The following is a 23189-nucleotide window of genomic DNA, read 5'->3' as shown; positions in this document are numbered from 1 at the left end:
TGGAGCAGTTATAACTGATTGTGTGAACAGGCGCAAGGTTTCAGTAGGAGCACAGATTACAAAACTGTAATGGTGCCACATGCAGTTGGCAGCTGTCACTTGTGGTGTGCCCCAGGGATCAGTGCTGGGCCCAGTCCTGTTCAATATCTTTATTGATGATGTGGACGAGGGGATTGAGTCCAGCATCAGTAAGTTTGCAGATGACACCAAGCTAGGAGCAGGTGTGGAACTGTTGGAAGGTAGGAGAGCCCTGCAGAGGGACCTGGCCAGGCTGGATGGGTGGGCAGAGGCCAGTGGGATGAGACTGAACAAGGCCAAGTGCAGGGTTCTGCACTTCGGCCACAACAACCCCAAGCAACGCTATAGGCCTGGGACAGAGTGGCTGGAAAGCAGCCAGGAAGAAAGGGACCTGGGGGTACTGATAGAGAGTACCTGAAGATGAGGCAGCAGTGTGCCCAGGTGGCCAAGAGAGCCAATGGCATCCTGGCCTGCATCAGGAACAGTGTGGCCAGCAGGACAAGGGAGGTTATTCTGCCCCTGTACTCAGCACTGGTCAGGCCACACCTTGAGTGCTGTGTCCAGTTCTGGGCTCCTCAATTCAAGAGAGATGTTGAGGTGCTGGAAGGTGTCCGGAGAAGGGCGACAAGGCTGATAAAGGGCCTGGAACACAAATCCTATGAGGAGAGGCTGAGGCAACTGGGGGTTGTTTAGCCTGCAGAAGAGGAGGCTCAGGGGTGACCTCATTGCTGTCTACAAGTACCTAAAGGGACATTGTAGCCAGGTGGGGTTGGTCTCTTCTCCCAGGCAATCAGCAATAGAACAAGGGGACACAGCCTGGGGGAAGTACAGGCTGGATGTCAGGAGAAAGTTCTTCCCAGAGAGAGTGATTGGCACTGGAATGGGCTGCCCAGGGAGGCAGTGGAGTCACTGTCCCTGGAGGTGTTGAAAAGCCTGGATGAGGCACTTAGTGCCATGGTCTGGTTGACTGGCTAGGGCTGGGTGCTAGGTTGGAGTGGATGATCTTGGAGGTCTCTTCCAACCTGGTTGATTCTATGGTTCTATGATTCTATAATACTCTGGTATTCTTACACTGGATTGCTGAGCTTTAGTGAATTTTACAACCTGAAGTGTCTTAAGCCTTACTAATACATTAACTACCGCTCCATTTCTAATGCTGACTTTAAAAATGGGACTGCACGTTCCTCTTCCTAAACTCCCTCATTCTTCCATCCAATGGGCTTGCTTTAAATTAACTGGTGGGTTGGGTTTCTTTCTGCTGTATGAAGTAGGTGTATGTGAATACTTACAGGAGGAATATAAAGCATTTGGTTGTTATTAGTGTGGCGATAGCTAACTCACACATGCAAAAAATTAAAGAAACTCACAAATGGTCAAGTGACTTCTTATTTTGTTTTGAGGCTACACAGCATCAAACCACATCCTGCAGTACAACAGATCTTTTAACTTCTTTCTTTTTTCTTTTTTTTTTTTTTTTTTTTTTTATTTGTGCAGTATCATTTCAGGTTAATAAAACAAAGAAAGACAATACTCTTATTGTACTCTTATTCTCTAATCCCCACGTTTTATTATTTTTATTTAAATATAACATACTATACATTGTTGCTCAATGATTTTTTTTTTTGTTTCCATTTTCTTTTACAAATCCCCATTTTCCTTTTGCTCAGGAGTCCATTACGCTGAGTGTGACAGAAAACAGAGCCTATGGTTAAGCATTTATGATACACTAGATAGAATGTCTGCAGTTTGCTCCCGCTACAGTGAGCATTACAGTATACCAAATGCACAGGAATCATTGACTCCTTCAAGGTTTTGTTTTGGTTTAGGTTAATTTTCAGAAACCACTATTCATGTTACAAATGGCTCCCGACTCACTTTGGAGAAGTGGTATTTCCCAGCTTGGCCTCTGAGCAGTATGGTGTTTCGAGTACTGTGATACTATTCACGCATAAATCCTGCCCTGACAAAGTCATCTAAGTAATTCTGTCAAAAGATAACTTGTTTTGTACCTTAAATGTTCTTTAAATGGTCATCCAATACTGCATTCACCCAGGCTTACACTGTGTGTACGCTGCGGGTGGTCCATTATGTCTTGCCAGTTTTAACTACCAATTGCAAATCTGATCAATAGAAACTTGCTTTATCATGGTAGTTAAGTTTTGCTGTTGACCTGAAACTGCATTTTAAATTTCAAATTCTCATTTCTCTTTCTGGAAAAATCTCATTTGCCAAGAATAGAACTGTAGGTAAAGTAAAGTACTGTGACATACAACATCAGTTACATTGTCTCTCAATTGATTTCTAGTTTTAAAACATTTGACTTCATTCAAGGACCAGAAATACAACCAGACAATTTTGTATTTTATGGGAAAGCTAATTTTTTTGGCCCCCCCTTTCTTTTTTTTTTCAAACAGTTAATATTTAAATAACAGATTAAGATTGAAGTGCTGGTTAAACACTGACTTAAATAAGTTATAGAAGATTTCAACACCACCAGCCTTTATAGAGGTTAAACATTCTCAAAAAGACACATTTAAGCAAGGCTCTCCTTTGTACCAAAATACAGCTTCCAAACAATAAAAATAGAACAAACTTTTTCACAACAAGAAGTATTGAAGATAAAGCTGCAGCATCAATATAATCTCGTAGCTATCCCTTAAAGTATTTAGAACAAAATAATATTATACTACTTTTGTTTCTTACTAAAGACACTGCAAAGGCTTATTTACTTATTTATTTAGTGGAATACAATGTGAAGACAGTGGTACAAATTCTTTGATGTACTGTTTTCTATTTATCTGCTCTAACAAAATGAATCTCAATATGGTTACACTGGTGAGCTATCCAGAGCTCTCTAAAATTACAGAGTAAAGTAAAACATAAAACAAACCTTACGTACCTTTAATTGAACAGACTTCATATTATGCTTAACTTTATTATACTGCAGTCACTCAAGTTAAGCCACGGGACTAGTGACACTTCATAAGAATGTGCTGGATATGATTGTACTTCGAGCCTCCAGTTACTATGATGAATATGAAAGGCATGCTAAAGCTGGATACCAGCACAGCTTGTTGGTTGGCTCTCATCTATAGCATACATGTGACTAATAATCTCTGATAGAAGCATGCGCATGACTTTGGATCTCTTGTCCCTCAGTCCTTACATAGGTAATGCTCCCACTATGTGGCTGCGATCCTAACAAGCTGGTAACAAGGACGAATGTGCTGAGTGGGTGTCTCCATTGAAGAAGGAGTGCAGGGCCGTGATGCCTTTCTGTTTACCTTTTGAAGGCCAAATCTTACACTTGGGAACTGCATGCTGGTCAAGTTCTAAACATTTGCAACCTCAGTGACTTTCACAGGTCTGTCCTCATCTAGGTTCCAGCCCAAAGCTTGCTGCAGAACAGCACAATGATTGCAACACCAATGCAATCTTAGTTCCAAAAGGAAATCAAAGTCAGATGAATATACACACAGGTGCACTAACACCCAAGTACAGATGTGGCCCCCTTCTCTCAATTTCAAAATAGCAGAGAGACCCTTTGAACAAAGTATGTCTTGAAATTTGCTCTTGAGTGCTGCTAGGTTAAAAAAAAAATCTCTAACATAAAGTCACCCAATACCATAAATCCAAGCACGGCTTGTTTGGTCTTTTTGCTTAAGTGCAAGCAAGTTTAGGGAAAAAATGGTTAATACACCTTAAATTCTGCCTTTAAAGCCTTGTCTAATACATATTCTCAGAGTACTTCTGAGGTTTTGGTATTTTAACCTATTAGGCCCTGTGTGAAGCACTCAGAAAAAGGGGGAAATAACAAAGAAGCAAATCAGGAAAACATTTCAAAAAGATATTTAACATCCTATTAAATAAATAACTTAGAGAGAAATAAAAAGAAATGAATTTAGAACATACAAGCAAACCATACTATTCGTTTTGTTAGAACAGTTTTACATTGCTTTGCTTATATTCCTTAATCCTATCCATTCATCCACAAGGCTTCTCCAGAAATGTCATTATTTGTGCATATGACCCAAGTGCTTCCAGTAAATACTTGCATGTCTACCTGTTCATTGGATCCTTAGGCTTGAATAAGCAATTAAGGTCTTTGATATGAATTCGTATTCCATAAATAACTTTACCATGAAATCCCCATGAAAAAACTTCATGGGATTCAATAGATCCCCATGCACAGATTCAACAGATTGTCTGATGTCCCTCAAGTTCTGTTGCAGAAATTAAAAACAAAACAAAACAAAACAAAAACAAACAACAACAACAAAAAAAAAAACTGTTCACACTGGCAATAACTTCCATCCCACTTGATCCAGCTTGTATCTTGATTATAAGATATGACACCGACTAAATAAAAGTATTTCACGTGCCAGCAATGAGTACAAAACCTTCAAAGGCTTCCCCTGCTCTCTTTTCAAACATGCAGATGGCTGTACTATTTATTTGCATTTGCTTTTCAAGAAGATTACCAAACACTCTTGACATTATAGCCTTTGGTTCAACTGAATCAATAAGACAGTTCATTCGTCTATGACATTACCACCATTGGAAGAAAGTGAGCTGAAGTATTTTTCCTTCTTGTTTTCTGCCCTCTCTTTGTGGCTCCCCTTCCGTTCAGGGCCACAAACATTTGCCTCCCATTGTGCTTCCAATTTAAGGATGCGTATGTGTTATAGCCATTTTCTTCTATTCTTTCCTTCAGTTTGCAGTCACTGTTAAACTCCTTCTGTTAAAAGAGGCAAACAGCACAGATTCAGAATAAGCACCAGCTTCTATAGTTGCAGCATACTGAATGAAGTCAGCTTCTGAAAATGTTTTGCAGGATTTCTGCATGCAACCTCTTTTTAGAATTCTACAATGTATTTAGTGAAAAATTTCCCTCTGCCTTTAACATTTAAGCATCATCAGTTAGACTAAAAAAAGTGAAAATAAGGAAAGACATAATCAGTTCTTTGCAGCATCATAATAGCATTGAAATGATATTGTAGAATCATGGAATCAGCCAGGTTGGAAGAGACCTCCAAGATCATCCAGTCCAACCTAGCACCCAGCCCTGGCCAAACAACTAGACCATGGCACCAAGTGCCTCATCCAGTGTCTTTTTGAGCATCATATTTCAGTTCTAACAAATATAATCCTCAAATATCTTGAACCAGATTATTAATACCATGTGTTAAATAAACATGCATGACATAGGCATACTTCAAGCATAGACTATGATACTTTACAACACTGTGGTCATATAAAAGAGGGTTTTTTTCAGATGTGTGCTGGTCACTGTTATGCAGTTGCTGCAGTGACTATGAGGCCTGTTTACTTTGCTGAATTGGAGTGGCTTAGCCTAAAACAAGGACCATGTATGGTTCTGTATCTCATCAACTAAACAAAATTCTCTATTTAAATGAGAACAAGTTGTCTGTTATAAAGAATGAAAAATACAAGCATGTAGAATCACATAGAATCCTCCTTGGAGGTGCCAAAGTCCAGGTTGGATGAGGCCTTGAGATACCTCTTCTGGTGGGAGGTGTACCTGCCTAGGGTGGGGTGTTGGAACTGGATGATCCTAGAGGTCCCTTCCAACCTAAACCATTCATTCCATCCTGTGACCCTTTCTTTTCTTCTCTCTCTAATGTTAAATGCACTTCTGCACAGATCTTTTTTTACTATAATGAAGCCAAGAATGCTTTGATTTTACAAACAAGCAACGTATAAAACCCTGTAGTTTTGTCAAGTTGGCTGCTTATGTTCCATTTGGATGGCTTTTGAAAGTCTGACATTTGCAACAGGTGCATCTTACAATCGAAAAATAGGATCTGGGTTCAGTCTGGAGTGGAGAAGGCTCTGAGGTGACCTTATTGTGATCTTTGAGTATCTTAAGGGGGCCTACAAGAAAGCTGGGGAGGGACATTTTAGGCTGTCAGGTAGTGATAGGACTGAGGGCCTGAAGCTGTGCCAGGGCAGGTTTAGGCAGGATGTTAGGAAGAAGTTCTTCCCAGCAGGAGTGACTGGCATTGGGATGGGCTGCCCGGGGAGCTGGTGGAGTCCCCATCCCTTGAGGTGTTTAAAAGGAGTCTGGATGAGGCACTTAGTGCCATGGGTTAATTAAATAGAAGGGTTAGGTGACAGGTTGCACTCGATAAACTTAGAGGTCTTTTCCAACCTGGTTAATTCAGTGATTCTGTGAAGACTCTACAAAATGATAATCGTAGAATCATAGAATCAACCAGACTGAAAGAGACCTACAAGATCATCCAGTCCAAGCTAGCACTCATCTCTAGCCAGTCAACTAGACCATGGCACTAAGTGCCTCATCCAGTCTTTTCTTCAAGACCTCCAGGGATGGTGACTCCACCACCTCCCTGGGCAGCCCATTCCAATGCCAATCTCTCTGCCAACAACTTCCTCCTAACATCCAGCCTAGACCTCCCCCAGTACAACTTGACACTGTGTCCCCTTGTTCTGTTGCTGGTTCCCTGGCAGAAGAGACCAACCCCACCTGGATACAATGTCCCTTCAGGTAGTTGTAGACAGCAATGAGCTCTGCCCTGAGCCTCCTCTTCTCCAGGCTAAGCAACCCTCAGCTCCCTCAGCCTCTCCTCATAGGGTTTGTGTTCCAGGCCCCTCACCAGCTTTGTTGCCCTTCTCTGGACATCTTCCAGCACCTCAACATCTCTCTTGAATTCAGGAGCCCAGAACTGGACACAGCACTCAAGGTGTGGCCTGAGCAGTGTTGAGTACAGGGGAAGAATAACCTCCCTTGTCCTGCTGGCCACACTGTTCCTGATGCAGGCCAGGATGTCACCAAAAAATCCCATGCAGATGACTTAGTGTTCCAGCACTGTGTTATTAAGGAGGCAGATGACCATCAACCACAGTTATAAACCACACTAACTTCTCCGGTCTGCCAGCAGCTTATTTTGTTAAAGAAACCAAATAGTGAGTTTCCTTTTGCTTCCTCATTCCAACCAGAGTCAGTCAAATGGAAAAGTATTTGATAAACATAGAACCAGTCTTATTTAACTTGTTTTCCCAGATGCAGAACTGTACTCGAATCCAAACTTCTACCTCTATTCTTAGATAATAAAGGGAGAACAGATGATGTTGTGCTGTGGTTGAGAAGTCTTATTGGCAGGGACTTGAGTGTCAGCCTAGGACTGCTTTCCTCATTTCAAATGGATTTCAACATAACCCTGCATCAATGTCTATTGTGCACATGCTTAAGAGTGTTTTTAAGATTTTTATCGGTTCTGTTTTTCATATTCATCTGCAAGCTGCCACACTCTAGCACTGTTAAGTCTGACTGCAAGTCATAGGAGGATGGAAAAATAATAACAGAATCATTCCTGAAATCTCTGAAGTATTATGGAGTGGGTTTCAATAAGTCATTATGTTGTGATTTTATGACGTGAACACTGAAAAATTATCTCAGATGGAATTTAGAAAAGGCTTTCCACATCCATATCCTCCTGCCAACACTATTTCTAATACACTGTGAATTAGGGTTGGGATGGACTCTCAGCATACCAGTGATGGCTATCAACTTGGGCAGGAGGGCTTGTCGTGAGCTTTTGAGATGGACTGTGGATGAGAAGCTGGACATGAGCCAGCACGTGGACTTGCAGCTCAGAAGGCAAGGCACATCCTGGGATGTATCAAAAGAAGTATGGCTGGCAGGTTGAGAGAGGTGATTCTGCCTCTTTCTGCTCTGGTGAGACTTCAGCTGGAGTTCATAGAATCATAGATTCAGCCAGGTTGGAAGAGACCTCCAAGCTCATCCAGCCCAACCTAGCACCCGGCCCTATCCAGTCAACCAGACCATGGCACTAAGTGCCTCATTGTTGTGTCCATCTCTGGGACCCCAAACACAAGAGGGACATATGCCTGCTGGGGTGAGTTCAGAGGAGGGCCACTAAGATGATTAGTATCTGAAGGGGACCCACAGGAAGGCTAGGGAAGGACTGTTTAGAAGGTCTTGTAGTAATAGGGTGAAAGGCAATGGCTTTAAACTGGAACAGGGTAGATTTAGGCTGGACCTAAGTGTGAAGTTCTTTACAATGAGAGTTGTAAAATGCTAAAATAGGTCGCCCAGGAGATGTGGTTGAGACCCTGCCCCTGCAGACATTCAAGACCAGATCTGATGTGTCCCTTAGCAGCCTGATGTAATTGGAGGTGTCCATATGCACTGCAGAGAGATTGGACAAGATGACCTTCAAGGGTCCCTTCCAACCCAAAGCAATCTGTGAATCCCTAACAGCTGGAGGCTGTCTTGGGCACAGTGATCACAGAATGATAGAGCTCTTAGTTGCAGGAGATGTACAGAGATGGCTCAGCAGAACTGCCACCTTGGACTTCTAGTAGTCAGACTTTGTCCTGTTCTGGAGACTGGTCAAGAGAGCCTCTTGGGGGTCAGTCCTGAAAGTGCTGGACACAGGCACAGGAACAGGCTGTCCCCAAGACAGCCTGGCTGAATAGAGAGATCTGGTTGCAGTTTAGTGAGAAAAAAGAGAGTCTATGGTTGTTGGAAGAAGGGGCAGGGCACTCAAGAGGACTACAAAATTATTCTGAAACTGCACAGGGAAAAAATTAAAAGGGCCAAAGCCCAATTAGACATTAACTTGAGGACAGAAAATCATTCTATGAAGATATTAGCAACAAAGGGAGGATTAAGGAGAACAGCTGCCCTTTGCTGGGTGCAAAGTGGGACACAGGAAGGAAAGGTGGATGTACTCAATACTTTCTTTGCCTCAGCCTTTAGAAGTAACACCAGTTGTTCACTGAATACCCAGATCTCTGACCTGAAGGAGAGGGATAGGGAGCAGAATGAAGACCCCAAGCCTCCATAATTCAAGAGGAGATGATTAGTGACCTGCTGCACGCTTTATACATACATATGTCTATGGGGCCCTATGACACACACCTGAGGTTACTGAGGGAGCTGGTGGAAGTGCTCCCAAGCCACTTTACATCATTTACCAACAGTCCTGGCTATCTGGGGAAGTCTCCTGATTGGAGATCAGAGAATCACAGAATCAACCAGGTAGATATGATGCTCATCCAGAAGAATGGCAGTAAGGAGGACCCAGGGAACTACAGACCTGTCAGTCTGACCTCAGTGCTGGGGAAGGTCATGCCATCACGCAGCGTGTGCAGGGGAGCCTGGTGAACAGGCCCAGTGAGCATGGGTCCATGAGCAGGTTGTGTTTTATGAGCCTGATCTTCTTCTGTCACCAGGTGGATGGAGAAAAGGCTATAGCTATTGTTTATCTGGACTTTAGTAAAGCCTTTGGCATCATTTCTCACAGCATCCTCATAGAAAAAGTGGCTGCTCATGGCTGCACTTGAGTGGGTGGATGATTTGCTGAATAAAGAACTAGCTGGATAGCTGGCCCCAAAAAGTGATGGCGAATGGAGATAAACCTAGTGGGCAGCCACTCACTAGTGGTGTTCCCCAAGGATCAGTACTGGATCCAGTTCTTGTTAACATCTTTATCAAATCTGTACAAGGGACTTGAGTGCACCACCATCAAGTTTGCAGATGGCATTATGCTGGATGGAGGATGTCCAGTTGATTGGTTAGGGCTGGGTGCTAGGTTGGACTGGATGATCTTGGAGGTCTCTTCCAACCTGGTTGATTCTATGATTCTATGATTCTATGTTGGCTGGATGGACCAAAGTCAATTGTATGAGATTTAGCAAGGCCAGGTAGCAGGTCCTGCACTTGGGATACATCAACCTCATTCAATGCTACAGGCTTAGGGCAGAGTGGCTGGAAAGCTGCCCAGCAGCGAAGGACCTGGGGGGCGCTGTTTGAAAGTCAGCAGTGTACTCAGATGGCCAAGAAGGCCAACATCACAGTAGCCTGTATCAGACATAGTGTGAACAGCAGGAGCAGGGAAGTGATTGTGACCCTGCACTTGGCTCTGGGGAGGCTGCATCTCAAATAGTGTGTTTAATTTTGGGCCCACCACAACAAAAGGACATTTAGTTGCTGGACCACATCCAGAGGACAGCAACGAAGATGGTAACGGATGTAAAGAACAAGTGTGATGGAGTAGGTCTAGTGAATCATAGAATCAGCAGGTTGGAAGAGACCTCCAACATCATCCAGTCCAACCTATCACCCAGCCCTAGCCAGTCAACCAGATCATGACACTAAGTGCCCCATCCAGTCCTTTCTAGTCTTTTCTTGAACACCTGTGAAGAGTGGCTGAGGGAACTGGAATTGTTAAATCTGGACAAGAGTGTGAGCAGACCTCATTGTCCCCTACAACTAGCTAAAAAAACTTGTGGTATTGGTCTCTTCTCCCTTGTACCAAGTGGTAAGACAAGAGAAAATGGCCACAAGCTGTGCCAGGAGACATTTAGATTGGATTGTACTTGAAATCTTGGGAACTTCAGCTGATGGAGCAGACACACCTAAGTGTCTGACTACAGAATTACTGCTAAATGTGACCGTACTGCAGAAAACCAGGGTAAAAACAGCCTTAATAATTAGACTTTCTAGAATGCTCTCCATTGGCCAGTACTTTATAAGAAATAAAGATGTGGTGGTTTCAGAGTACCCCCCATAATTCATCAGACTGGCTGGAAGTTAAGGAATGAAGCTGTATTGACAGCATGCCACAAATATACAAGCATATATATACACAACATAAACAGATATTTACAACTACATACAGTTATCATAGAAAATCAGATAATACACAAGTTAAAAGGAATACAGAACTCCAAATAGCAGAACTGCCCAGGAGGGCTTTCAAACTAACTCCCCCTCCTTTCCATCCCCAACAGAAGTCTTAGGTACAGGGATGAGATGGTCAGATAAGGAGTTAGGAGTAGAACAATTAGAGTTATACAGGTCCAGGCAGAGGAATTGGTGAAGCAAGTGGCAGCCAGACAGAGACTGACCATTTTTGTTTCTTGTTTTCATATCTCTCAGCAGAACAAACGAGTGATGTAGACATCACTATTACTTTATTTTCACAGCAAATGATCTAACTGCTCTCATTAAAATATTCCAATTAGCCCTGTAGCAGCAAACACCTGCATACACCAGCACATACCTGACTGAAGCTACTGGGGTGTTCCATGCATAACAAACCCCAGCAGCTAACTCGGTATGTTATGGGTTTAACGAATGTGTGGAGCTTGGGGAGGATGAGGCTGCTGGTTTATCAGAGGATAGATTTTTGATGAGCAGCTTACTTCAGCTGTGACTAGTGCCAACACACAGAGAAGAGGGATTTTCAGTAGGTATGAGAGGTAATTATGCTGGCTTCCATCTGGGAAGTTAAAAAATACTTACAGAGCCGTAGACCTTTCCTTTCTTGTTCATGGCTAAGTAATAGTTGCTCTTAATGGACTTAACTGCCACAACTCCAATTTCTACAGATGTTATCTCCAGTATGCCTAAAAAAAGAAAAATTGAGCTATTTAAACACTTCATTAGAGGATTTTTCTTGCTACAGGGAAGACAAGAGAACTGAAAAATGTTAAACTTCTAATAGTTGGAACCAACTGGACAACAAAATTTAGCAAATTTATTCCCTACATCATTGCAAGATTATACACAGACATTGTTTCAATTACTATGTTTCTTTTGCTAACCTTTGCATTTTAAACCCCACAAATACTGAAGCAGCTCCATTCCTCTTAGCACCGAGTTTACTCAAATTTCTCAGAGGAGACATCTGAACCTCAGAATTAAATGAAATCTATAGCATGTGTCAATAGAATGTCACATTTACCCCAGTCTTCAAAAACAGTGCTAAACTACTTATTCCTTGCAAGGCATTAAGAGAAACTAAATATCTCTTGGCTGTGCTGAGCTGATAAATTCACTTTCAGCAAACATGCTGACATGTTGGAATATCATAGAATCATAGAATCAAGCAGGTTGGAAGAGACCTCCAAGATCATCCAGTCCAACCTAGCACCCAGCCCTATCCAATCAACCAGACCATGGCACCAAGTGCCTCATCCAGTCTTTTCTTGAACACCTCCAGGGATGGTGACTCCACCACCTCCCTGGGCAGCCCATTCCAATGCCAATCACTCTCTCTGCCAACAACTTCCTCCTAACATCCAGCCTAGACTTCCCCCGGCACAACTTGAGACTGGGCACAACTTGAGACTAACTTTAAACATCACACTACCTTTCTCATCCAGATATCAGAAACATTGTGCACTGTTTATAATAAGTCTGGAGTCCAAGAGGAACCAGGATCAGGTCAGAGATTGTCTGCCTCTCTTCCAGAACCCTGTTAGAGCCTGGAAAGATCTAGAAGCCTTGACATCTGTTGAGACACTAACAGAACTCCCTTCAAGTGTTTGGGTACTGCCTGGAAACTGTAATTCAGCTCCAGGAGTGCAGAGAGAATATTTAGTAAGAAAAGTATTCAAAAGCGTCTCTATAACTGAACTCTATTGTGCCTTCTGCCTTAGCAGAAAAGAGCCTCTCAGGTCTCACTAGAGGGCAAGCAGCATATTGGCTGCAGGATTCTCTTTCCAGTATAGTTTAATGTCTGTTATATTGTAGCTAGTTATTTATTAAGTACTTCAGATTCCCTGTTTTCCCTCTGTGTAATACTCTTCATGACTGTGCAAAAACCTCATTATTAAAAATCGTGGTCTGAGACTTCTGATTACCACACCTTGAGTCTTGTGTCCATTTCTGGGCCCCTCAGTTCAAGAGACATGTTGAGGTACTGGAACCTGTCCAGAGAAGGGCAACAAAGCTGGTGAGGGGCCTGGAGCACAGCCCTGTGAGGAGAGGCTGAGGGAGCTGGGACTGTGCAGCCTGCAGAAGAGGAGGCTCAGGGCAGACCTCATTGCTGTCTACAACTACCTGAAAGGAGGCTGTAGCCAGGTGCGGTTGGTCTCTTTTCCCAGGCATCCAGCAAGGGAACAAGGGGACACATTTTCAAGTTCTGCTGAGGGAGGTCTAGGCTGGATGTTAGGAGGAAGTTGTTGTCAGAGAGAGTGATTGGCACTGGAATGGGCTGCCCAGAGAGGTGGTGGAGTCACCATCCCTGATGGTGTTCAAGCAAAGCCTGGCTGAGGCACTTAGTGCCATGGTCTGGTTGACTGGATAGGGCTGGGTGACAGTTTGGACTGGATGATCTTGTAGGTCTCTTCCAACCTGGTCAATTCTATGATTCTATGATTTCTGAATATCAAAATGAACAAACTACTACCCATACTATTACAGACTCGATACCTACTTTTAAAGCTAACTTGTCTACCATTGCAAATGAGCCACATACTATTTTATGTATCTGAGATTGAGAGAAATAATGCAGAGCTGTAATCTTTAATATTTTTCTCCCATGGGACATGCCCTAAAGCATGTGGGCTGAAAATCTTGCAGAGTCAAGCAGCGTGCCCTAAATTACATGGAGGACAAGCTACTGCAGACCAAGCATGTGGGGTGAACACTGCTACAGTGCCCACTTCTTTTTACATGGGACACATGTGGGTTTATTGCCTTTTCTGTGCCAAAAAGTGATGAGAAGAATTTAGTTAATTCTTCTTATAGAAATTAACTTCAGCAACCCAAAGAAGGGCACTGGTAAAACTAGACTAACAAGTACAGTAACAAAACCAGTGAAACCCAGGAGAGACAGTGCCGTTATTACTGTCTACTTTGGGATGGATTAAACTGAATCATATTCACAGACTCACAGAATGTCAGCAGCTGGAAGGGACCTCCAAAGTTCATCCAGTCCAATCCCCCTGCTAGAGCAGGATCTCCTATACCAGAGCTCACAGGGATGTGTCCAGGCAGGTTTTGAATATCTCTAGAGAGAGAGACTCCATAACCTGCCTTGGGCAGCCTGTTCCAGTGTTCTGCCACCCTCAAAGGGAAAAAAAATCCTCCTCATGTTTACATGAAACTTCCTATGCCTCAGCTTCCACCCATTGCCTCTTGTCTTGTCATCAGCCATCACTCAGCAGAACCTGGCTGCAGACTCCTGGTACTCACCCTTCACATATTTATAACTACTGATATTCTTGTAACAATATCATCACTAGACCATCTCAATGGACAATTACATTTGCAGCTGAAGGACAGCAGTACTTAAGTAAGAAAGTTGCACAGAATGAACTAACTTTCAGTGTCTTGCACTTGAATGGAAATGTACTGTTCTTCAGTACAATAGCTGAGTTAAAGCAACAGAAGTATTTATATAATTCATTAAAATAGAGTTGTATTATCTGGTAAAGCTTACTTGCAGTATCATCATCCATAATATTCCCAGTGGGAATGGCTGAAAGGAGGTGATGAAGAGAACTGTTACTACATTTACATTGCATCCAAGGAAACCAGCCTGTTTACACTTAATTGTGCTCTTTATCCAGAGCCAAATGCAGCTGAGTTCTTTGGAGCTATTATGAGTTTGATCACATCACCAATGATCACAGAATCACAAAATGATATTGGAAGGGATATCTGGAGGTCATCTAGTCCACACCACAGCCAGGGCATGCTAACCTACAGCAGGCTGCACAGATGGTGCCCAGGTGGGCTGTGAAAGTCCAGATGGACGCTCCACCACCTCTATGGGAAGCCTGTCCCAGTACTTTACCACTCTCAAACTAAAGAAGATTCTCCTCATGTTTAGATGGCACTTCCAGTGGTCAAGATGGTGCCCACTACTTATCATCCTGTTGTGGAGTATCAGTAAAAATAAACTGGCCCTATCCACTTGACAGCCATCCTGTGTGTAAGTATTTATAAGCATTGGTAAGATCCCATTCAGTCTTCTCTAGGCCAAAAAGTCCAAAGTCCCTCAGCCCTTCCTCATAAAAGAGATGATCTAGTCCCCTAATAACCTCCACAGCCCTTTCTGCACCCTTTCAAGCAATTCCCTGTCTTTCTTGAACTGGACACAGCACTTCTGGGGTAGAGCAGAGAGGGAGGAGAACCTCCCTCAGCCTGGTAGCCAAAGTCTTCTTGATGCACCCCAGGATGCCATTGGTCTTCTTGACAGCAGGGGCACATTGTCGGCTCATGGTCATCCTGTTGTCCACCATGACTTCCAGGCCTTCTTCCTCAGAGCTGCTTTCCAGCAGGCCATCCCCTAACCTGTACTGATAACATGCCCTTGTTGAAATTCATGAGGATACTCGCTGTGCAAGCCTCCAGCCTGTCCAGATCACAGTGGATGGAGGTTTAGCCTTCTGGTGTGTCAGCCATTCTCCTCTGTGTCACCAGCAAAGGATCTGAGGGTACATTCTGTCCTCTCCCTGGTCATTGATCAATACATGGCAGAGGACTGGACCCAGCAGTGACCCCTGGGGAACACCACTTGTTACAGATACTGGATTTTTGTTTCTTGGGTTTGGTTTGTTTTCTGTGTGCCTAATCAGAAGCTGGAAAAGGTACAATTTTCAGTTAAGATTTTGCATATTCTAACTCATGACATATTTTGTAGGGCAAAATTTTGAATCTCTCAAATTAATGTAAAACTCTTGATCCATTACCTACTGGGTAACAGGGACCCACCTTGGTACTCATCAACCCTGCAGCCCTGGAAGCTCCACTGGAACTGCATGATATTTACAAGCAGAGAACTAGTTTTTGTCCAGACCTCAAATTACTCAATAATATTACAGATTTTTCTCAGGAGATTGTCTTATGAGTCTGACAGACATCTACTGAAAGCAATATAAATCATTTCATAGGTGCCAGTGATGTAGATGCAAACTTTGAAGGTCAGCACAAGAGCATAGAATCATAGAATCATAGAATCAACCAGGTTGGAAGAGACCTCCAAGATCAGCCAGTCCAACCTATCACCCTGCCCTACCCAATCAACTAGACCATGGCACTAAGTGCCTCATCCAGGCTTTTCTTGAAGACCCCCAGGGACGGTGCCTCCACCACCTCCCTGGGCAGCCCATTCCAATGGGAAACCACTCTCTCTGTGAAGATCTTCTTCCTAACATCCAGCCTATACCTCCCCTGACACAACTTGAGACTGTGTCCCCTTGTTCTATTGCTGGTTACCTGGGAGAAGAGGCCACCCCCCACCTGGCTACAATGCCCTTTCAGGTAGTTGTAGACAGTAATAAGATCACCCCTGAGCCTCCTCTTCTCCAGGCTAAACAGGCCCAGCATCAACTTATCTGACATGGATCTACAAGCACAATTCATAAAGACTTTTCAGAACTTTGAAACAGACTGGATTTAAGAGTGGAAATACATATTTGATTATTGTTGTAGTTGTTATTAAACTTATGAGGAATGTAAGTTTATATATAAAAGTATATATATATATATATATATATATAAAGTATATATATATAAAGTATATATATATATATATAAAAGTATATGTGATGGTTTGGGAGTAACCCACACCCCCACACAATATGAATTCACCCAGACTAGACTCAGCCAAGCTGGAAGGTAAGGAATGAAGCTTTATATCCACAGCAGATATATACAATTATTTACAGCTATATACAGAAATATACAAGTGAAAAGTAGTGCAGAAACACAACACCCTTCCCAGAAACTAGAGTCCCCAGGAGGGGCTCCGAACCACACTTCCACCTCCTTCCTACCCCTCTACCTTATCCCAGACTTTGTCTTATGTGCAAGGTGAGTTGGAAGGATTGGCCAGGGTGGTTAATAGTAGAATGATTAGTTGGGTTACACAGATCCAAGCAGAACAGGGTAGGCCCAGGGAGAAAACACAGACACTGACAGACATCTATGTTTGTGTCCTTGTTTTAATACATCTCAGCAAGCCTATGAGTGAAGTAGACAACACCATTGTTTCATTTTCACAGCCTGTAGCCTAATTTATCTCATTAAGATCACAGAATCAACCAGGTTGGAAGAGACCCTCAAGGTCAGTCCAATCTATCACCCAGCCCTGTCTAGTCAACCAGTCCATGGCATTAATTGCTGCCGTCCCTGGAGCTGTTCAAGGCAGGATTGGACGTGGCACTTGGTGCCATGGTTTAGCCTTGAGAATTGTGGTAAAGGGTTGGACTTGATGATCTGTGAGGTCTCTTCCAACCTTGTTGATACTGTGATACTGTGATACCTCCAGGGACAGCAGCTCCACCACCACCCCAGCCAGCTCATTCCAATTAGCTTCAAACCACCACAGTATATTTAAGAAAAAGACATAAAGATGAAGCTTAAAACTGTAGTGTTTTCAAGATTTAATGGAGCTGGCATCTTTCAGAGTGCAAAAAAGTTTTGTTATTTCCTTAAACCTGTTTTAGTGGAGTCATAGATCATAATTTGACTTCTATAACACTATAATAAAAATACCATTTCCACAATCTTGACACTGCAAAATTTCATGTTCTTCAAGAGCTGTAGACTTTTAAGTAACAGTCTATGTGTAGTGATAGACAACATGACTAAAAGGATGCCAGATTATTGTGGATATTCTGTTGTGTTCAACAAAATTACAGAATTAACCAGGTTGGAAAAGACCTCCAAGATCATCCAGTTCAACCTATCACCTAACCCTATCCAGTCAAATAAACCATGGTACTAAGTGCCTCATGCAGTCTCTTTTTAAACACCTCCAGGGATGGTGACTCCACCACCTCCCTGGGCAGCCCATTCCAATTCCAATCACTCTCTCTGTGAAGAACTTCCTCCTAATATCCAGTCTGAACCTGCCCTGGCACAGCTTGAGGCTTTATCTTCTTGTTCTATCACTAGGTGTCTGGCAGAAGAGGCCAACCCCACCTGGCTACAACCTCCTTTCAGGTAGTTGTAGACAGTAATGAGGTCACCCCTGAGCCTCCACTTCTCCAGGCTGCACACCCCCAGCTCCCTCAGCCTCTCCTCACAGGGCTGTGCTCCAGGCCCCTCACCAGCCTTGCTGCCCTTCTCTGGACACGTTCCAGTACCTCAACATCTTTCTTAAACTGAGGAGCCCAGAACTAGACACAGTACTCAAGCTGTGGCCTGACCAGTGCTGAGTACTGTTCTTGCTCTCTTCCAATCACTGTTAGCTTCTCTTTGGAGCTCCTACTTTTGTTTCTGTGAAGACTGAAACCAGCAAAAGCATTTCAACACACATCCTTGTATGTTCCTTTCAAATGACTTTATATCAGTGCTTTTGTGTTCTTTTTCATGCCTTAAAATTTTCCACTCCCAGGAAACGCGTAAAGCGAATCATAACGTGATTTGTCTTTAGGACTGATAATAAGCACTGAAAAATATTAGTATTATTGGGGAGAAAACATTTGTTAGTAGTTACTCATTTCTGGTTCCATGATGCTTTTTTTTTTTTAGGAACTTGGGCAGGAAAACAAAACAGTTAAAAAATGAAAAGTGCTGTCTCTTCCATTACGGTTTTAAAGCAGACAGAACACCATTATTTTACAACCATAACTCTGCAAACTTCAACAATTCTATCTAATCTCCTCTGATCACATCCACTGCTTTCAAAACATAGCTTTCAATACCCAAACCATTTCCAACTCACTGTAATTAAAAACATTTCAAATATCAACTTAAGATGTGCCCTGCAGCTACACATGTGGCCTCTTTACAGGTCCCAAAGGCTTGAGATTTATTTCCAACAAAACTCAAATGTATTTGACTTAAATATTAACTATCTTTTTTAATAGTTTATAGAAGTGATCATTATAGAGAGGACAAGATAACAGAAAGCTGACTGGCTGTTTTGCTCTGCACAGAGGGACTATACAAAAACAGAAGTGAAAAATTGCACTTACATAATTCTGTGTGCTAATTCCAAATGTCCTAAGATTTCATAAAAAAACGCTGATGAAGTGAAGCAGAAGAAAAAGGTACAAAGTATCCTAGAACTTGAGTGAAATTATGTCAAGCAATTTGTTAGGGAAGACAACTTGCCAGAGTACCATATGTATTATCAAGGCTGTACTGCTATGGATCCAAACATAGCATGCCACGAGAACCACTCGATTCTGGGACCAAATCCAATTTCTTTGTAGGGTGAGGCAGTGGCCATTTTTCATCAGCTGCATCATTTGTATTGTAAGTTCTTAAACGAGACTTGAAACATCTGCAAACCTAGTTACAGTCCTCTTCGTGTAGAGCAGCAGGACCACTTTGCATCTTCCTTCCCCTCTCAGAGATTATCCCACATACGTGGCAATCCACAGGCAGTCCCTCCCTCCCTCCCTTGCTTTTTCTTCTGTGTGCAGAAATACCACAGATGAAGAGTGAGTTCAACTGGATGGAATGTGATGATGACTGAGAGCCTCCCAAAACTTTCCAATTTCCCAAACTGTGACAAGAAGCATGCTGGACCTGCGAAGGCAGCTGGTGGGTGACTGAAAATTGTCTTTGCAGTACCCTCCAGAAGCCTCTCTGATGGGACATCTTTGAGTGGCATTGATGGTAAGGCATAAGGTTAAAGATCTGATAGTTCAAAAAGATGCTTTTAGTAGGTGGCCTGAAGAAGAGTAGTTTGGAGAAATTAAAAGACTAGTTGAATGTGGTCATGACAGAGTGATGGGCTAAGGGAATATGAGGCCTCTGCTTCCATTGTTTCTTCATTTATACTCATGAAACACAAGTCAAAAACATTCCCAAATCACAGAATCATAGAATCAACCAGGTTGGAAGAGGCCTCCGAGATCAACCAGTCCAACCTAGCACCCAGCACTAGCCAGTCAACCAGACCATGGCACTAAGTGCCTCAGCCAGGCTTTGCTTCAACACCTCCAGGGACGGTGCCTCCACCACCTCCCTGGGCAGCCCATTCCAATGCCAATCACTCTCTCTGGGAAGAACTTCTTCCTAACATCCAGCCTATACTTCCCCCAGCACAACTTGAGATTGTGTCCCCTTGTTCTGTTGCTGGTTGTCTGGGAGATGACATTAACCCCCACCTGGCTACAATCTCCCTTCAGGTAGTTGTAGACAGCAATGAGAATCTGTATTGCTATTCCTATCTTTTATTTATTTTTGCATAGGAACTATTGACAATAGGAAGAGTGAGATAGTGGAGTAAAAGGTAAATCTCAGAAACTGAGGATGGGCTCAAGTTGTCCTCAAGCCAGCACACAAGACTCACGTTTGGAAGCTTTTTCAATGAAGCAAAGTAGTTACCCTGAAGTGCAATCTTACAGGCTCAGTGATTTTCTTTGGAACACAGCTTAATTTACAGTTAGGATCAGCAATCTCAAGTATTAACCAGCCTAAACCATAACCTGAACTTCGACTTAAAACTGCAAGTTTTGCAAAGTGCAATTAATTTAGGAGGGTTTTTGTTGTCATCGTTTAATATTTCCTGAGACCTCCATCCCTCCTGCTCTACATTAGAAGTGAAAGTACTTAAAGACCACAAAGTAAGCTGCAAATGTATCATCTATCCAGAGTGTGGATATCCCATGCACTTTACAGTTCAGTTCTCACACATCATGCATTTGGAGAAGCCTGAGATATACATTCACTATTATGGAAGGCTCTGGGAACAGGATGTCTGGGCCTTCATGTAATATCAGCATAAGATGCAAAGTCTCCACTGTGCATTGCCTCCCTTAGCAGAGGTGATTTTAAATGCTTTGCTGCCACACAGCATGGATTATACCACTACCTGAAGGGAAGCTGTAGTCAGGTGCAGGTTGGTCTCTTGTCCCAGACAACTATCAATAGAACAAAGGGACACAGTCTCAAATTGTGCTGGGGGAAGTCTAGGCTGGATGTTAAAAGGAAGCTGTTGGCAGAGAGAGAGCTTGGCATTGGAATGGGCTGCCCAGGGAGGTGGTGGAGTCACCATCCCTGGAGATGTTCAAGAGAAGACTGGATGAGGCACTTGGTGCCATGGTCTAGTTGACTGGATGGGACTGGGTGCTAGGTTGGACTGGATGATCTTGGAGGTCTCTTCCAACCTGGTCGGTTCTATGATTCTATGTAAAAGACTAATTACTGCAGCCCTTTCTTAAGCCAATAAGGGGATTAGAGGGAACTGAACTACTTTTCCTTTCCTTATCTCTTTCTTTTATGGCTTTAATTTCAGAGAGAAGTAAGGACAACTCAACCAACAGTCTTCTGTAGACCAAGTAGAAGGAAGAATGGCAGCAGTAGGCTACACAGGAAGAGAGAACCTGATTAGTGATGTACCAGTGAGAGCTGCTATCAAAAGAGGAGTTTAAGTTTAGCTACAAGAATGCCAGGAAACAATTTGGCCATCATACATCCTGAGTTGTAAAATAAACAATTAATTCAGGATCACAGTTAGCTGTTAGTTTTCCTTCTTGACAGTGAAAAGAGCCAAGATGGGAAGACTTAGTGCCATGGTCTAGTTGATTGGCTAGGGCTGGGTGCTAGGTTGGACTGGATGATCTTGGAGGTCTCTTCCAACCTGGTTGATTCTATGATTCTGTGATTCTATGACTCCATGGCATGTAGGCAGATAAATGAAACAGACAAGGGCCTGAACATCTCAGCATGCTTGACACCAACACTAAAAGATTTGACCACTGATAGATTAGACACAGTGTTAGCAGTCATTAGGGCTGGGTGCTAGGTTGGACTGGATGATCTTGGAGGTCTCTTCCAACCTGATGATTCTACGATTCTGTGATTATCTGATCTGTTTCTGGGCTGGGGCTTATCAGTTAGAGTGACTCTTATCAAACAAGGAATAGTAGCATTTCATGTGCTAAGAGAGAAGGAAAAAGGAAACCAAAACACTCCCACTCAGCATGTATGGTTAGATGCACGATTGCAGTTACCTGACTTGTTAGATTTCTTGACAAAGATAACTTAGGGAGCTTCAGCCCTCCCTTCCCCCAGATACATTTTCCTGTCTCTGTGCTGAAGTTCACCAACCCTTCAAACATAACTGTTTGTGGAGCAGCAATATAAACAAAATAATTGGAATGATCTGTCTTGGAAATAACTCTCAATAGAAAACAAATCAATCTAAACCCCTAAGGACTAAACAGTCCAAGTTTTTGCAGTCAATCATAGTAGTATATATTTCCTAGACCTCCTATTGCTTGCTTTCTGGTCCTTTTCCAACTGGCTAATTTTTTTGAGGTGCAGTGCCCAAGACTGGACCGATGTTCTAACTAAGGCCTGATGGGTACTGAATTGAGCAGAAAGATTACTTCATGTGTTTATAAGGAAACTTGGATCCCAATCCAAATCCTAATCGAAAATTGGCAGTCCATATATGTTTCCACTTAGTAGACAGGACCAGGCACCCGGGATTTCTGCCAAATCTTAAATTTCTAGGTCTCCACAGAACTAGGCAGGAGCATGGAAGGCTTTGAAGAGACAAGCACAGCTCAGGAAAATTTCTGTGTGCATAGCTGCCTATTCCAACCCGGGTGTAATCTTGAGCTGCTTTTCACATCCGTGACCATTCCATACATCTCCTTCTTTTTACCTGTGGTATAGAATTTAGTGTGAATAATGAAAATTGAAAGAAACTGTGTGGAGCTAAGGCTGATATATTTTAGTTCATCCAAGTGCTCAAGGCACGTAGGCAGCGGAGCTGCAGAAGGACTGCCAGGAGAAGTAGCTGTCCACCACCTGCAGTCTCAGGAAGGACACTGACTGAGCAGCAGGAGCTTCTAGTAGATGCAGTACGTACAGTTTCAAATCATAGCATCATAGAATCAACCAGGTTGGAAGAGACCTCCAAGATCAGCCAGGCCAACCCAGCACCCAGCCCTGGCCAATCAACCAGACCATGGCACTAAGTGCCTCAGCCAGGCTTTGCTTCAACACCTCCAGGCACAGTGATTCCACCACCTCCCTAGGCAGCCCTTTCCAATGCCAATCACTCTCTCTGACAACAACTTCCTCCTAACATCCAGCCTAGACCTCCTCTGGCACAACTTGAGACTGTGTCCCCTTCTTCTGTTGCTGGTTGCCTGGCAGAAGAGACCAACCCCACCTGGCTACAGCCTCCCTTCAGGTAGTTGTAGACAGCAATGAGGTCACCCCTGAGCCTCCTCTTCTCCAGGCTAAACAACCCCAGCTCCCTCAGCCTCTCCTCATAGGGTTTGTGTTCCAGAAATGGGGCACAAATTTTAATTCAATTGAGTCAGTCATTACTCAGGCATTGACAAGTATGAGCAGATGGAAGTGAACTCCACTGCTAAAGTGGTCAGAGTATGTACAGACATATAAACAGGTATTTTGGGGGTCCTAGTTGATGGAAGGTTGACCA

At 43.1% G+C, this 23189-nt stretch overlaps 1 protein-coding gene across 1 annotated transcript in view; it reads right to left on the bottom strand.

Moving 5' to 3' along the window:
- Window positions 1-1551: 1551 nt before the first annotated feature.
- FGF10 (fibroblast growth factor 10) overlaps window positions 1552-23189 on the bottom strand; it is a 100207-nt gene continuing 78569 nt past the window's right edge. The window contains exons 4-5 of the mRNA XM_064140064.1: window positions 11336-11439; window positions 1552-4756 (exon numbers count right to left, since the gene is read on the bottom strand). Of these exons, the coding sequence (XP_063996134.1) occupies window positions 4559-4756; window positions 11336-11439 (302 nt within the window). The 3' untranslated portion in view covers window positions 1552-4558. The remainder of the gene's footprint in view (window positions 4757-11335; window positions 11440-23189) is intronic.

This window comes from Pogoniulus pusillus, chromosome Z (genome assembly GCF_015220805.1).
Source record: "Pogoniulus pusillus isolate bPogPus1 chromosome Z, bPogPus1.pri, whole genome shotgun sequence".
Taxonomy (NCBI): domain Eukaryota; kingdom Metazoa; phylum Chordata; class Aves; order Piciformes; family Lybiidae; genus Pogoniulus; species Pogoniulus pusillus.
Note: the sequence above shows the minus strand (reverse complement) of the source record. Positions and strands in the feature narration are given on the sequence as shown.